This window comes from Microtus pennsylvanicus, chromosome X, assembly GCF_037038515.1.
Source record: "Microtus pennsylvanicus isolate mMicPen1 chromosome X, mMicPen1.hap1, whole genome shotgun sequence".
NCBI classification, from domain to species: Eukaryota; Metazoa; Chordata; class Mammalia; order Rodentia; family Cricetidae; genus Microtus; species Microtus pennsylvanicus.
In genome coordinates this window covers 2,334,420-2,349,441 of record NC_134601.1, presented here as the reverse complement: position 1 = coordinate 2,349,441, position 15,022 = coordinate 2,334,420, and the positions used below count along the sequence as shown (strand labels likewise).

Genomic DNA, 15,022 nt, shown 5'->3' with positions numbered 1-15,022 from the left:
AAAACAAACAAACACAAAACAACAACCAAGAACCAACCAACCAAACTACCTGTTATCATTCTCACTCAAGTCTACTTCATTCCTATACCTGACTGCCTCTAGAAAACTCTTAACATTTTAAGTAGGAAAGAGTCCCCCTGAAAAAGAAGGAACACACACATTAGGAGTTATCTATTTAGATCATAAATACAGACACCCTACCTCTGCAGTGCCACACATTCCCTTGCTACTGAGTAAAGACTATACAGAATGAGTTGTCTTATGGTCGGAGCCTACAAAAATATCTCCGATATAATAGACCATTTTTACCTAGGATGTATATAAGGGTCTATCCTAACAGTAAACAAGATAATGAATGCTATTGATAGAATAGATTAAGCAATAGGAGCCTGAGTGTGTCTTAAAATCAGCAATCTTTATTAGAAAACTATCATCATACTTTATTAAAATGTAAGTTGACATGAAGCAGCTTAAAAGGACAGTTGGCATAACCTGTGATTAGGAGTGCGGGCCCTGGATTCAAATCTGAGGTCTGTCACATACTAGCTCTATGACCATAGACATTCAGGTTACTTTGCTTCTCTGAGCCTGCTTCCTTTCGTATACGGCAAGAATGAACCCTTTCTTGAAGTATGATTGTGAGGATTAATTAGGATCATGTATTTAAAACACTTAGCCTAGTCCTTAGCACATACTGAGCACTCAATGAGTGTCAGCTAGTTCTACTACTATAAAAAGTGTAAAACATTCAGGGGGGTTCATGAGGTATGGCAAAAATTCTCATCTGAAAATAGGCAAGTTTGGGAATCATGTGAGGATGGTCGCTGTGTATAGGAAGGATTCTTTAAAGGGAGAAAAAGGCATAAGTATTTCTTTAATGGAGACAGACATAGAAATTAAGAAACATACTTGAATTACAAAGGGATGAGTTTCTCAAATATATTGCTGTTCTTATTTCATATGACTTGAGTAGAATCACAATTTCCTAACAGCAGAACAGAGCAGAAAGGCAGATCATCTTGGGGAACTTAGGTAATCTTGCCTAGGAGTAAGGAAGGTAAACTACATGACCTCCTGGATTCTTTTGACATCTGTGATCTATCTGACACAGGTACCAATTAGTAAAAGTAACTATCTGTGTAGATCTTAGTGATCTCACCAAGTAGCTTCAGAAAGAATACATTCTTCAAATACCACATTCAAGTGTCTCCTCATGAGAAATTCAAAAAGGCAATGATAACTAATAGCTTTACTTGGAAATCACATTTTTTCTATATGGCTAGACAATTAAGGAAAAATTTTACAAGTGAGTATAGGATCTATAATATCCCAACACCTGAGAAGAGGAGTTAGGAGAACTAGGAATCAAAGCTATCCTCAACTGCATGGTAAGTTTGAAGCCTGCTTGGGACACAGAAGACTCTAGCTCAAAAACAAAGCACAGCTGGCGCAGGGTACAGTTGTGGTGTCTTTATGGCTCCAATAAGAACTGGAAATCATTGTGGAAAAATAAATGACTAAACTACAAAAAGTTTTTTTCTTTTTCTCTTCATACATCTAGGGCCTATATATTTAAGATAATGGAAAGAGATGAACATGTTCGTACAAAATAGCTTTCCTCTGTGATCCTTGAAGTTGATATGGAAATCGTGAAGAACTGCCCGTGGCTGCAAGGAATCACATACCTGCACATACTTCTTGCTTGTATTCCCACCTTTGCAAGACTCCCATCTAGCCACCTGCACCCACTTTTCCCCGGGGCAAATGGAGACCTTTGAAAGCATTGCCAGGTACCGACTAAAATCTGCCATGAATATACTCAGGAATCTGGGCTCCTGCTTTTGTTTTCAGTGGGTATCCGTGACCCTTTTCATCTCAAAATGCATATGACCTTGAGCCAGGGCAGAAAGGCTCACAGAATCAAATGCCTTAAAAAGCTGACCAAGGACACTAGTTATTTGGTTTATATGTAGTTTAAGATATATAGAACTCTTTATTTTTTCTTCTTTCCTATTTGATTTGTAGTCCTTTTATTGCCTAGACCAATCTACACTGGGAAAAGTAAAGAAAACAGTAAAGAATTTTGGTTACTTGGCAGCATACCTCATAAAAAAGAAAACAATATAAGCAAGGAAAAAACCTGAAAGCTAAAGTTACTTCAGAGCCTGGAGAAAAAGTCCAGTAGTTAAGAGTATATACTGCTTTTGTGGAAGACCCAAGTTCTACTACCGGCACGTGTATCAGGCAACTCCTAACTGCCTATAATTCCTGCTCCAAGAAATCCAATGTCTTCTTCTGGCTTCCATGGGTAATTGCACTCATATGTATATACTGCTATACAAATGCAGACATACACATAATTAAAAATAAAAGTAAGTATCAGGATAAATTTTAAGGGGCTATCTAGATGGTTCAGTAGTTAAGGGTACTTGTTGCTCTTTCAAAGGATCCAGGTTCTCAAGAGTTACCAATATTGAATGAATCTGACACTCTCTTCTGAATTCCATGGGCCCCAGGCATGCACATAGTGCATATACATAATATATACATACATACAAGTAAGCAAACACTCATGCACACAAAATAAAAACAAAAATTTTAATTTTTATGAAGTTATTTCAAGGTGAAACAAATGCTGCTCTCCAATTCACTACATAAGTAATTTAAATTCTAACACTTTGGATGAAGGAAGAAGAAAACTGTCTGGGCTCCAATACACTCCTCTTTTGTAACTATTCCACAATTCAAGATGCCCAGGGTGTCAAATAGCTTTTGAAATAAGTCATAGCTTTTAGAGAGTTAATGCTTGGCAACAGCATGCAAGTTTTAAACACGTTCTGCCAGTGAGCTATGCCACCAGCCTATGGGAAATAGTTCTACCTTTTATAACTATTTGTTGTTGATGTCTAGTATATGATGGTAAAACAGTATCTACTGATAGGTGGCAAAAAGACAAGTAAGTTAATGACTTGCCTCGGGTAACATCAATGCGTCTGTGGGAATTATCCAGGAAGAAGGCTACAGGGCTGGAGAAGTAGCTTAATAGTTGAGCACATGCTTAACATCTTTAAGACTGTGGGTTCTAGCTCAAGCACCAAAGAAATATTTGATCTCATGACATCTCTGCCTAGCATGCTTTCGGAAGTCTTCAATGATATTAGCAGAATCTTATTTTTATCTATAAGGAATAACTACAGAGGTGGCTAGCATTTACCAAGTCTTAACTTATGTTATGTGCTGAGCATCATACTTAGTCCTGTATATGCTCTTTTAATCCTAATAATTACTCTGTGGAACAACTAACTATGTTCATTATCCCTTGAACAAGGATACATGGCTAGGGAAGTAAATAATATATTCAGGGTCACCCAGTTAGTGACAAAGCTGGGATCCAAGCCCAAGTTTATTCCTATTTCTGGGCTTTTACCCTTAATATTATCCCACTCAATAGATCAAGAAACAAGTTGAGTTATTTATAGCACACTATACCTGGGGGTAGGGATTAACAGATTAACACCCCACATTCAAAACAAAATAGTTCCTAATAGTAAAACTTGTATCACGTTCTGGTATTTTCTTTACAAACAGGTTCAAATGCATTGAATCTAGATTAACTACAGCAATACTGACAGATGTGTACTTCTGCTTCATGTAACATGCGAAAAAAAGAAGGCACTGAGTTTCTTAATTCTATTTCAGTATCAAGGGCCAATACCATACCTGTCTGACTACAGGAGGCATGTTAAGTGGTGCAATCTCTAACACCAAGAAGAGAAAGGGTTTTTACTTCTAATGACAAAGAATAAATGAAGCAATAATATTTACAACAATAATTTTAAGTAAATAGCATTTTCTTGTTGCATCTTAATTTGTTTTAAGGACCATGAAATAAAAACACTGGTGTTCTGTTTCTGAAAAAAAAACAGTACACTACAGTTATGAAGTAATATAAAACCACCAAAGAAAAATCACATTAAAAAAGATCTTTTCTATTATTACATACAGTTTAGGGCTGGAATGATAAGATATGTTCACAGTTAAGATCTTACTACAACAATGGATATAATTTCAATAAAGAGCTCAAGCAAGAGAAACAGCCAAAGAGAAAGCAATCTGTCAATCAATTAAATGTTGTGTGGTAAGTCGTGTGTTGTAAATACCAATGGAGATGATGCTACTTTTCCCAAGGAGAAATATATCATTCTGCCAATCTGGTTACTGGTGGTGAAGATAACTACAGGAACATAACTCTAGCGCAGCTTCGGAAAACTCGTGGAAAATTCACCAAAGTTATCCAAAGTCATAAATGCTGTGTCATACAGCCAAACCACAGAATAGTATTTTGTTAGCAAGTTATCCTTTTCCTGCGGAGGAGGCACTGCCGTCTTAGTTTGTGATGATCCACACTAATCTTATGATGAAAAGGAAAGACATACCAGAATTATGAAAAATACATTTGAATGAAGATTCTAAACATGATACATGCAAATTAAGTGAACTATCTGTTTTGTAAGTGATCACAGCCTTTAAGAAGATTTTCCTTTGAAGGAGAAATATTCCAATAGTACAGATAGCGATCCACTTCTTTTGCTTGAGTTATAAACAAATCAAGCTTTAAATTTTACTGGCTAGAAAATAAAAAGAACCCACAGTTTAAATTTATCTAAAATTTACGAAGTAGTACACTTTAAGATAAGCAATTTCCTTCTTTGTGAGTTTAAAATATTTTTTATGCTCAAGAGGCAGAAATACCAACTCACCAGCTTTGTTCCCCTTTTAATTTCCTTTTGGACATCTTCAATAGAAAATCCACCAAGACTCTCATTATCAGAATGTGACGACACCAAAGCAGATGAAAAGAGCTATAAATACATTTGGAAACAGTAAGGTTCATATATAATTACATCAAGACAACAAATAAAATATTAAACTTAAAAATAAATTTTCTATTAAAATGACATTGCATAGTATTAAACTATTTCTTAAAAATTTAACAGCTTTTTTGCTTTCATATCCAGTAATACTAATGTGTTAAGATTCTGTCTCAGGAAGGGTTGAAGTCTCTTGATTGATAACATACTCACCATGCATTTATGGTGTGCTGCCACCTTCTGGTTTTCAGATATTAGTAACTGTCCACACTCCTTGTCTCTATTTGACTTACAAAAGCCACATTTGCGCTGTCTTGTAGACCCTTTTTTCTGTTCAACTGAGCTTGACATGATTTTTAAACTGCTTTTAGAATGCCACTTTAAGCCTCAAGAAATGCTACAGAGAATAAGAATGGCAACAAAATGGTTAATTTCATTTAAACATTATACATTTCCATGCAAGTAATTTAATGTCTGACCTAGATTTTAAAAGTTACTTGAACATTAGTATAAATACTAAAGCCCAAGATGCCTTCCATATGTAATACGTATTATGAGAGGGAAATAGAGAATGCAATCAAGTCTACAGTGAGAGAAATCAAAATGAGTTCCAATTAGGAGCCATGTGGATAAAACTACTTTTGTGCGGAGAAGAATGTATAGCAAAGCTACTGCATACAGTGGTGCGTGGCTAGAATCTCAACATTTAGGAGTCTCAGGCAAAAGATCATGAGTATGAGACCTCCCCTCTGGTCCTGAGAAATAATTTATGGTCCAGGCTGGCACTGGATCACGACACACTAGTAATTAATAAAAAAATATTCTTTCAAGTATAGGTAGATGGCCATCAAGGAAACAAAATGATAAAGATCTATGAACAATTGAAAACTACAAATTAAACTAGAAAATATTGAGAACTGATTTAATTGCTTACTTTCTTCCAGTTCACATAATGATAAAGTATTAGAAGCAAAATTAACCATAACTTTGAAACAACTACTTTTAACACTTGAAATCGAGTTCAAATTTAAAAAAATGTTTATGACTTCAGATCCTTGCTATTCTGTTCCTTTTCCATGTAATAAAATACTAAAGCTTCTAATATTGTACCAAAAATACAGTCGTTAGGACCTTAAAATGGTTTACTAAACCATTTTATTTGGCTGAGATTTATCCTGTCTGTTTATTAAAAGCCAAACCAACAGTGGTCTTCTACATGCAGTAACTTCTATACAGAAGTTAGCAATACTGTGCAGTGGAAGGAAAATGCTTCTGAATGAGTCTTGCAGTTGATCAGATTATAATTATAGGTTGTACAGTCAAACCAAAAAAGGGAAGAAAAACTGTAACACAGAAGTCTACAGATTTGCATCATCGTTCTTAACACAGATCATTCAATGCCATCACTCAACAAATTTCAAATCAGTGTTTTGATCTGTATAATTAATTATGGGAGTAAGCAGCTTAGGCCCAGGTTGCCATAACATACATCACAATCAATAGAATCTCAAACTTCTGTCTTCAAAATAGCTTATTAAATTGCCACTTATATAGATTTGAACATTTCATGACATTGCGTTTGGAGACTTGGCTCACTAACAACTCAGTCGTTAGTGCTGAGAAGCATCTGTTCACCACCACCACCAGGGCAAGCAGCAGCAAGGTGATGCAGTATCTACAACCACTCCGCTCTGCTCAACGTGGATCATCTCGATGTAATGTAATGGGAAGCCACAAAGAAAACATTTCTTCTCATTAATTTACATCCAATATTCTCTTTTGAACAAGACTTCAAAGGTCTTGCAGTCTCTGCTTTGATGGTCTAACAAACTGTTAATGCTATCTCGAATTTAAATGCCTCAGTCTCCCAAGTGCCACAGGGTACTTCTCAATAGTACTGATTTCAGAACACTGAGAAACAGACTGAAATAGGTAGCTAATCTTTTAGCATTAAAAAAAGGACAACAGAGAAACAAAAGAAACAAAAGGGGAAGTGTGTTTGCATTTGCTCAGGCAAGTATGTGTCCAGTTGCTTTATGAAAAATATAGCTGCTCCAGTTTTTACAGCTATGCAAAAACATCAAAGATTCATAAATAGCACCCAGATATACTCCTGGAGTTCTAAATGAGTTTCTTCTACTACCGTGCAATGAATAATAGCACTGTGAAGTCACCATGATGTATTCAGCATTTCTCCAGGTCATCCAGGCCAGCTGAAAGGATGGTACATTATAAATAAATCTGATTTTCATAGACATCTTTAATGTGCCGTCCCTATACAGTCCTAGCACTGGCTTTTAAAAAAACTGACTTAAGCAAAATTCCTAGAGGGAAAAATCACTCTTTATTCCCAAAATTGATTCTGAAATCGTACCCCCATTCTATTCTTATTAAATATTGCCTTGTTTCACTAATAAACAGGTACATTGTTCATCTTAATTTTCAGAACCTGCTTTTCTAGATATTAATGATTCCAAAATCTAAAGGAGAACATATGCTTAATTTTGCATTTTAAAATATTCATTTATTTCCTGGTAATTAGTTTATATTTTATTTGTAAAGTGAGCAGAAACACATAAATGTGCAACAAACGATTAAATTTTTGCCCTGCTATGCAATGACTAATTGGATTTTTCCACTAAAATTCAAATAATGCATGTATGCATAGCTTGCCGATTTTCACATCTGCCTTCTTAAAACACGCAGCAGCAGAGACCATCATGGAAACAATGACGCCCAGCAAACTGTCTATCATAAAAATACAGATTTTTATCTACTGCTGTCACATTTGTGGTCTCGGGGTAAGGAGAATACAGCCATTCAAAAGCATCACTACTCTAGGGTTCATAATCATCCGCATCTATTTAGCGCTTTCGTTTTAATTTAAATATTTTCAAGAGCAGGCACAGCTCAAAGTTCAATACTTTCCCCTGACAATAAGACCTTTCCCTTTGAAGAAAGATAATGTCTAAAGCAGAAAGAGACAACATCTTTATGGGATACGTTGTTTAAACGCATGAAAAACACACGCAGCTGAAACAATGAATGCATTTCTGCTGTTTTTTTCAAGATGCTGTGAAGCACCAACGTAGAAAATCACCTGGACAACCAAGGAGGGCATTCGAGAACCAGCTCGAGAGCTCGTTCAATGGCTGGTATCTGAAAAGAACGTTTTCCACAGAGAAACAAACAAAACAAAAACTGCAGTTCCGGAAGATGAAATCCCTTCCGCATGCAAGCCAGTTGAAATGTACAGACAGAAGCATGATCCTCCAAAAATAACACAGCTTTTCTATAAGGAAAGTTCCAGAAGAGAGGAATAAACGAATAAGAGATGTACCAGAAAGGCACCTGAATTTGGTTGCACGATATTATTACATGCTTCGCACTGCTTTTTGCGGTTATTCAAAAGGAAACTAAAGGAATTTTCCAGTTGTTTCAAGCCAAAGGGTAGTGAAAAAAATTTGAACTGTATGAAGACGACCTGATATTACGTAGGAACCAGAGGAAAATTAAAGGCTTTTCAAAGATCAAAAGATTTGTTTTTCACTTTGATGCAGAATATCGAAACGAATAGAAATTGTAAAAGAACGCCGTGCTGTTCGCTCATGTAATAAAGGACCAGGCACATAACAGAGCGGACTCTCTCCGTTATTTATTCCCCAATCACACACTAGACTCTTAGATCTCCCTCTAACCAAAGCGCTGGATAAACTCGAAAAACTATCTTCTTTTCCAACACTTCGGCAGGTTCCTTTCAACCAGATAATCGGGGGTCGCCCCCCCCCCACCGATTGTCCTTGGCCAAATCTCTGGACTTCAGGAAAATAGCGTCGTAGCACTTTCTTCCCACCCCTCCCTCCTCCAGGAGTTCGTCCTCTAAGGATCTTACTCCAGAGCATCTCCTTATCCATCACTTTCACCCGATTCCCCTCGCCCGGGAGTTTTTCTTTTTCTCCCCCTCATTCCATAGGGCTCAGCCTCAAGCCATCCTAACCATTTTTTTCTCTTACACTTCGAAACTAGGAGTCACCCTCCTTACCCCTAAAACGATCTAAGCAACAGTATAGAGTTTTTTAACCTCCATCCCAGTTTTTCCCTCTTCTAGTGTGAAGCCCCCTCCCCCGAAGTCCAGATTGGCGCCTAGCGTGTCCCTCAGCGCCCCCAAGGCACTAGGTCGCCAGCCTCTGCAGCGCTCACCGACAAAGCGCGGCGCCTCTGGGGGTCCCTGACAATGAAGGAGACCACCGCGAGTACCCCCGTAACAACGGGCAGGGGCGGCGGCCTGGCCACCGCCATCCTTCTCGTCTTCTCCCGCCAGACAGAGAATGGGGGGCCCATAGCTCCAGCGGGGAACTCACCAGCCTGGCCCGATGGGCGGGCGACGGGAGGACAGCGCCCACGAGGGAAGACGAGGAAGGCGGGCGTCGGTTCTTCGGCACAGCCGAAGAGCGGGGTTCTGTCGCCGGGGGTTGTTTCCTTTCATTCGAGGAGAGACGGGCTCGCCGAGCGCCCTTACGTTACCTCCCTCCTCACGCACACGACCCACAGGACGTTAAGACGTCTCGAGCGCGCCTGGGACTCTGATTGGCCACCGAGCCGGGGCGGTTGAAGCCGCCGAAGAACAGCGCAAGCGCGCAGACCAGCCCCCCTCGAAAGGCTTGGGGCGGCGGCCCCGCCTCCTGCTCGCGCGCGTACCTTCTATTCTCCGTTCTGCCGCTCGGCTGAGGCTTTGGGGGCAGGATCAGTGGAGACTGAGAAAGGAATTTGAAGAGAAAGCTGGGCACTGGGAGGAGAAGGCGCTGGGTTGGGGCCAGAAACCCTGGGACCAGGTCTTGGGGAACCGGTTTTCCAGTGACTCAAATGCACAGGCCTTAGCCCTTGCACTTGTTCTTCGAGGCCTTTTTACATCCATTATTTCATTGTACTCTCCTGGCATCCCTGTGGGGTCCGCCTGATTTCACTGCTAGCAAAGACAGAGCTTCCAGTGTAATTTTCCCGTTCGTACGGCAATCCTCGGGCCAATCGTTTTAATTCCTCAACCTTAATTTTTTTGTTTGCTTGTTTCTTGGTCTTGGAAATGAAGATAAAATAACCTCCCAAGTTTATTGCGAGGAAGAATAAGGATGCGGCTGAAGCATGTATTACCGTCTCCCGTGTATAGCCGGCTGGGGTTGTCGTAGTCAAAAAAGACGAGTGATTAAGACGAGTGATTTTCTTTATAACCCACAAAGATGAACCAAAGACCTAAACCAGCGCTCTTTTTTGGCATATTGGAGCCATAGTCTTGACTGCATCTCAGTGACCTCACTTCTAGCTCCATGACCTTGGTCACGTTGTAGTACCTCTGGTCCCTCAGACTTGTCAGTTCTAAAATGGAGAACGTAATGGTATTCTTCTCAAAAGAGTGTGAGAAATGAGTTAATTTATGCAAAGCACAGGAGAAGAATGCCTGGGGACATAGTATACCTTCTATGAGGGTCTACTTTTGTTATCTTCTGGCCTCTGTTAGAGGAAAACCATTTTTAAAAAAGAAAGAACAGGAAAAAAAAGTCACAAACCAGTGAGCCTTTAAAGATGTCTTTCACTTGACTGTTTTTCTTGCAATGGAAGTGGATTTACATTCTGGATCCAATGCTTTTTACATAGTGTTTCATCAACCTTTTTTTTTTCAAGGTCAACCTTAAATATCAATGCCCAAGAAAACAGTAACCATAGTGATCTAAAATTGATTCATTCAAATGGAACCCAATGAGGGTCTACAAATCAATCATTTAGCTACAAGGAACTTTTTTCTAGCTCAGCTCGGAGCTATCTGTCCTGATTTCAGAAACTAAGGCTGTGCTCTCAATCACACCCCTCCCGTGCTCTGAAACTCGGATTGACTGGCTTTGCTCAGGGCTATCAACTGGTTTGCTCTAGCTTGCCTTCACCCTTAAAAGATTCATCTATTCCGCCTTCACTCTTAAAAGATACATCTATTCAGAGAAACCTGTCTCGAAAAACCAAAAAAAAAAAAAATACATCTATGTTGGGAAGTGATGGCGCATGCCTTTAATCCCAGCACTCGGGAGGCAGAGACAGGCGGATCTCTGTGAGTTTGAGGCCAGCCTAGTCTACAAAGCGTGTTCCAGGACAAGCTCCAAAGCTACAGAGAAATCCTGTCTCGAAAAAACGAAACAAAGAAGAAAAAAAGATAATCTACTTCCCCTGCCCTTTGCCTACAGTTTCGCTCCAGGGAGTGACTAGAGATTTGCATAAGAAGATCCACAATGTGTATTCCATTTAAACTGTATGTAAATCATAGGTCTTCCTCCAAGTTTTACAGGCTTATTGAAGTTCACAATGACACAGATGTAAAAGAAAAGGCAGTGGCTAAACAGTGTGTAGTCTTTTTTTATTTGACACCCCCCCCGCCCATATTTTATTGACTTTAATTCATTCTTTCATTCGTACACTTATTTGAACACAGTTTAATTCAATAAAAGCTTGCAAAACTAAGTTCCGAACCGAAAGGAAACAAAGATGAATCCAGTACAAGCCCATTGAGTTCAGGGTGAAAATACCGAGGCTGTCAAGTAAACCAATACAGTACAATCTGATAAAGGTGCACGCCCGAGGCAGCCGTCCACTGCCTGATGCTTATAAAGCACTGTGGTGAGCTACAACTCAATAATGAGGAAGACACAGCTTCTCCTTCCAACTGATTAAAGTCTAGTAAAGAAAAGACAAATGGCCACAACAGGAGATGTTGGCAGTGAGTACCTTAGACAGTGAGACAGAAATGCAGAGGTCCAAAGACAGTTATCAGTGGATTCAGTTATTTTCGGGCCTAGGTCTGGTAGTCAGTCCCTATTATCAGGACTGATGGACACAGCCTGTTATCACTTGCTTAGTGCCTGGGGATATAACAAAGGCACCACCGATCTCCTAGTGATTCACCAGTGCACTCCCACCAACGCTCTTTGGTCTTCCCCTTCAGGCTCCAGTTACTGCTTCTATTTTGTACTTCACACTCAGCAGAGGCCCCAACTTCACGACTAACTTTAAAAAGGACCGTCTGAGCTAAGATTCTGTACCCCCATCCTCTGATGCAGCCGCGAAAACTGACAGAGCTGTCTGTCCTGATCTCAGCAGCTGATCTTAGCGGCTAGAGCTGTGCTTTGCGCCACCTCTCCCGGGTCCTGGAAGACCCGACTTCCTTGCTCAGCTCTGGAGCACCAGTTGCTTTGCTCCAGCTCGCCCTCGCTCTTAAGAGATCCATCTACTTACTCTCCAGGCACCTAGTCAAAGGGCATTACAGAGCTCGCTTCTGAATGGCAAGTCGGATGGCAGATGCTAGAGCTTTAAAAGGGAACACGACGACATCGTTACTAATTAAAACAGCAAGCTGAGGCTGGGAGTGGTGGCGCTCACCTGCTCCCAGGAGTTCGAAGAAGCAGGACCTTGAGATTTCCAAATGCTGCTACACGACAAGACCCTGACTCAAAAATAAATAATGTGCAGCTGGAGAGATGGCTCAGTGGTTAAGAGGACTTGCTGTTTTCTCACAGGACCTGGGTTCAATTCCTAGCATCCACGCCAACGTTGACTCGCAACCCCCTAGAACTCCAGTTCAAAGGAGTCTAATGCCCTCTTCTCACCTCCAAAGATACTAGCTAGGCATGCGCATGGTGCACAGACAAACATACAGGCTAAATACTCAAATACAGAAAATAAAAATGAATAAATTTTAAAAAATAAATTAAAGAAAACCCCCACAACCTATCAAGTTATACAACTTAAATATATCAAATATTTTCGGTATATCTAAATAAAACCGAGGGAATAAAAGAGCTAAAAGTAGAGAAAAAAAACCACAGGTCCCGCCCTCAAGTACTTCTCTATCTAAACGATGGAGGTAGTTGGTCTAGTCACTGGGTTTCTATGCAATAGGTGAACCTCACTAACATAATCACACACCCCAAGGATTTTTGGACTCCGCCCAGAAAAACTAGGGAGAACATCCCCGAGAGGCATTCCTTTGATTTGGATCTTCAAGGACAGGTCAAACGTCCAGAAAAGTCTACATTCTGTTGTCACACATTTACTAAAAATATGATCAAAGCCCATGATGCATCTTTCCCTTGTTTCTTGACTAGTTTTTTTTCTTTCCATATTTGTTACATTGTGCACTTTGGACCATCTACTTGACCTGGAACTTCCATCTTTTGTTATTTTTTAATTTTTTTCTATGCACATAGGTGTTTTGCCTACTGATATGTATTGTGCACCACCTGTGTGCTTAATGCCCACAGAGGCCAGACAATGGTATTAGACTCCCTGAAATGGGACTTACAGGTGGTGTGAGCTGCCATTTGGGTTCTGGGGTCTGAACACTTCTCTCTGCCAGAGCAGCAAGTGCTCATAACCACCAAGCCATCTCTCCAGCCCTGAATCTTCTTCCATCTTCCTTGGCCCCAAACAACAGTTTTCTAGGTCTGTCACTCTGACTGCTGTGTTGGCTTCTTCTCAGGCTTCCATCTTCTTTTCACTTTATGGTGTAAAGTAGAACCTTCCCGGGTCACAGCCACTTCCTGTTCAGGGCTGCTGTTGCTCCTCCCTGGCCAGCAGTTCTTAAGTCATGGAAATGAGACCTTGGGAACGTGCTAACAAATAAAGTTTTTTATTTTCATGTTTGTTTTGTGCCATCTCCTTGGGATGCCGAAAGTGTAAGTCTAGATACAAGCCTCCTTAAACTTCTCAATTCTTCTACCGCACATCCCCTGAGGCTCACAAGGAAGAAACTCACAGTTAAGATAGCTTTCCATTTTTTTCTTCAGGAGACTGTAATCTAAAGTTGCCTATGTACCTATGAGCTTCTTCTGGCTAGAATCAACACCATTCGTTCACCAAGGACACACCAATTGCCTCCTATGTGTTAGAGTAGAAAGGGACTTAGAAGGCACATTCTTGTGCAGAGGCAACACTGAGGAAGCTCATAAACAAATGTCATCCATGACAGAAGCGTTGCCTCTTTTATTTAGCTTTAATTTAAATGTCACTTGAAATAGAACTAAAAATTGAGGTAAAACTAACATCTGTTTGCATTTTCTGTGGGGCCAGGGATTGAACCTATGCCCTTGTATGCTCTTCCACCAAGCTGCAGTTCCCAGTCCTAGTTGTGATTTTATACCAGACATTTTTATATTTCTCATTTTTTAATTTTGAAGTGCCTGGGTTAAATATTCTAGATGTCCCTCGTGAGCAAACATGCAATTTCTCCATCTAAGATGAAGTGCAAGAGAAAAGGAGCCTGAATTTGAATCATTGCGGTGAAGCTAATTAAAAAAGAAAGCTTGGGCAATTTCTGACCAAATTCTGAGCTTAATTTCTACATCAGTCAAAAGAGAAATGCCATTTGCAAGGTTTCTATGAGGGTACAAAGACAGATAATAATTTAGACGATGTCTCTTCTCCAACAAATATGACAGGCAGTTTTTAGGGCTTCTCGGACTGTCGTATCTTCTACTTCATCTCCCCACTAGTGTTAGCCCCCAAGCATTCTGCGCCTCTAATTCCCGTAGCTTTTACTGCTCATTTTTAATCTTCCGTCAAGTTTATCACGAAGGCTTTGCAACATTCCTAAGTCTGCCAGTCTATGGGGCTCGTCGGGTACCCACCTCGGAGCTAGGATTTCTAACGGACCTGATTATATATACATTCCTTGCTTGACAATTTGAGGCTTAGTCTGGTATAGCCACTGCCCAGGAGACTAGTGACTGTGGTCAGAGGAATTATTTAGAGACCCCTGGTCCCCTAAAGACTGCTGAATTAACGCAGAAGCTGAACTTAATATACTATATTGCTATGATCTCCCAGAAGTAACTGAAAAGCAGAGTACGGAAGTCTGCAACGCGACAGTGTAACAGACACCTGCCCAGATGTCCTTTCTTCTTCCCCACAGCCCCGACAGGTACTGTTTGTAGCATTTTACAGAGGAAGAGATTGTTAAGCAATTAAGTAACTACCGCTCAAAGTTACAGAGACAACAAAAGAAAGAAACTGTTTCCAATGCTACAAAATTTATGTTCAGGACCAGGCTTCTAGTAGGAGGGATCCAGCTCCTACAGAGTTATTCTCTGACCTCTGCAACGGACCAAGACACACAC

At 40.2% G+C, this 15,022-nt stretch overlaps 1 protein-coding gene across 3 annotated transcripts in view; it reads right to left on the bottom strand.

The window, feature by feature from the left end:
- The window catches only part of Phf6 (PHD finger protein 6), a 40,582-nt gene extending 31,162 nt beyond the window's left edge, over positions 1-9,420 (bottom strand). Inside the window, exons 1-3 of one of the 3 annotated variants that reach the window (XM_075957174.1) lie at positions 9,233-9,420; positions 5,085-5,268; positions 4,761-4,862 (exon numbers count right to left, since the gene is read on the bottom strand). In XM_075957174.1, the coding sequence (XP_075813289.1) occupies positions 4,761-4,862; positions 5,085-5,222 (240 nt within the window). In that variant the 5' untranslated portion in view covers positions 5,223-5,268; positions 9,233-9,420. Of the gene's footprint in view, positions 1-4,760; positions 4,863-5,084; positions 5,269-9,071 lie in introns of all 3 variants that reach the window. The other 2 variants (XM_075957175.1, XM_075957176.1) reach the window with 2 other exon arrangements.
- Between the last annotated feature and the right edge of the window lie 5,602 nt (positions 9,421-15,022).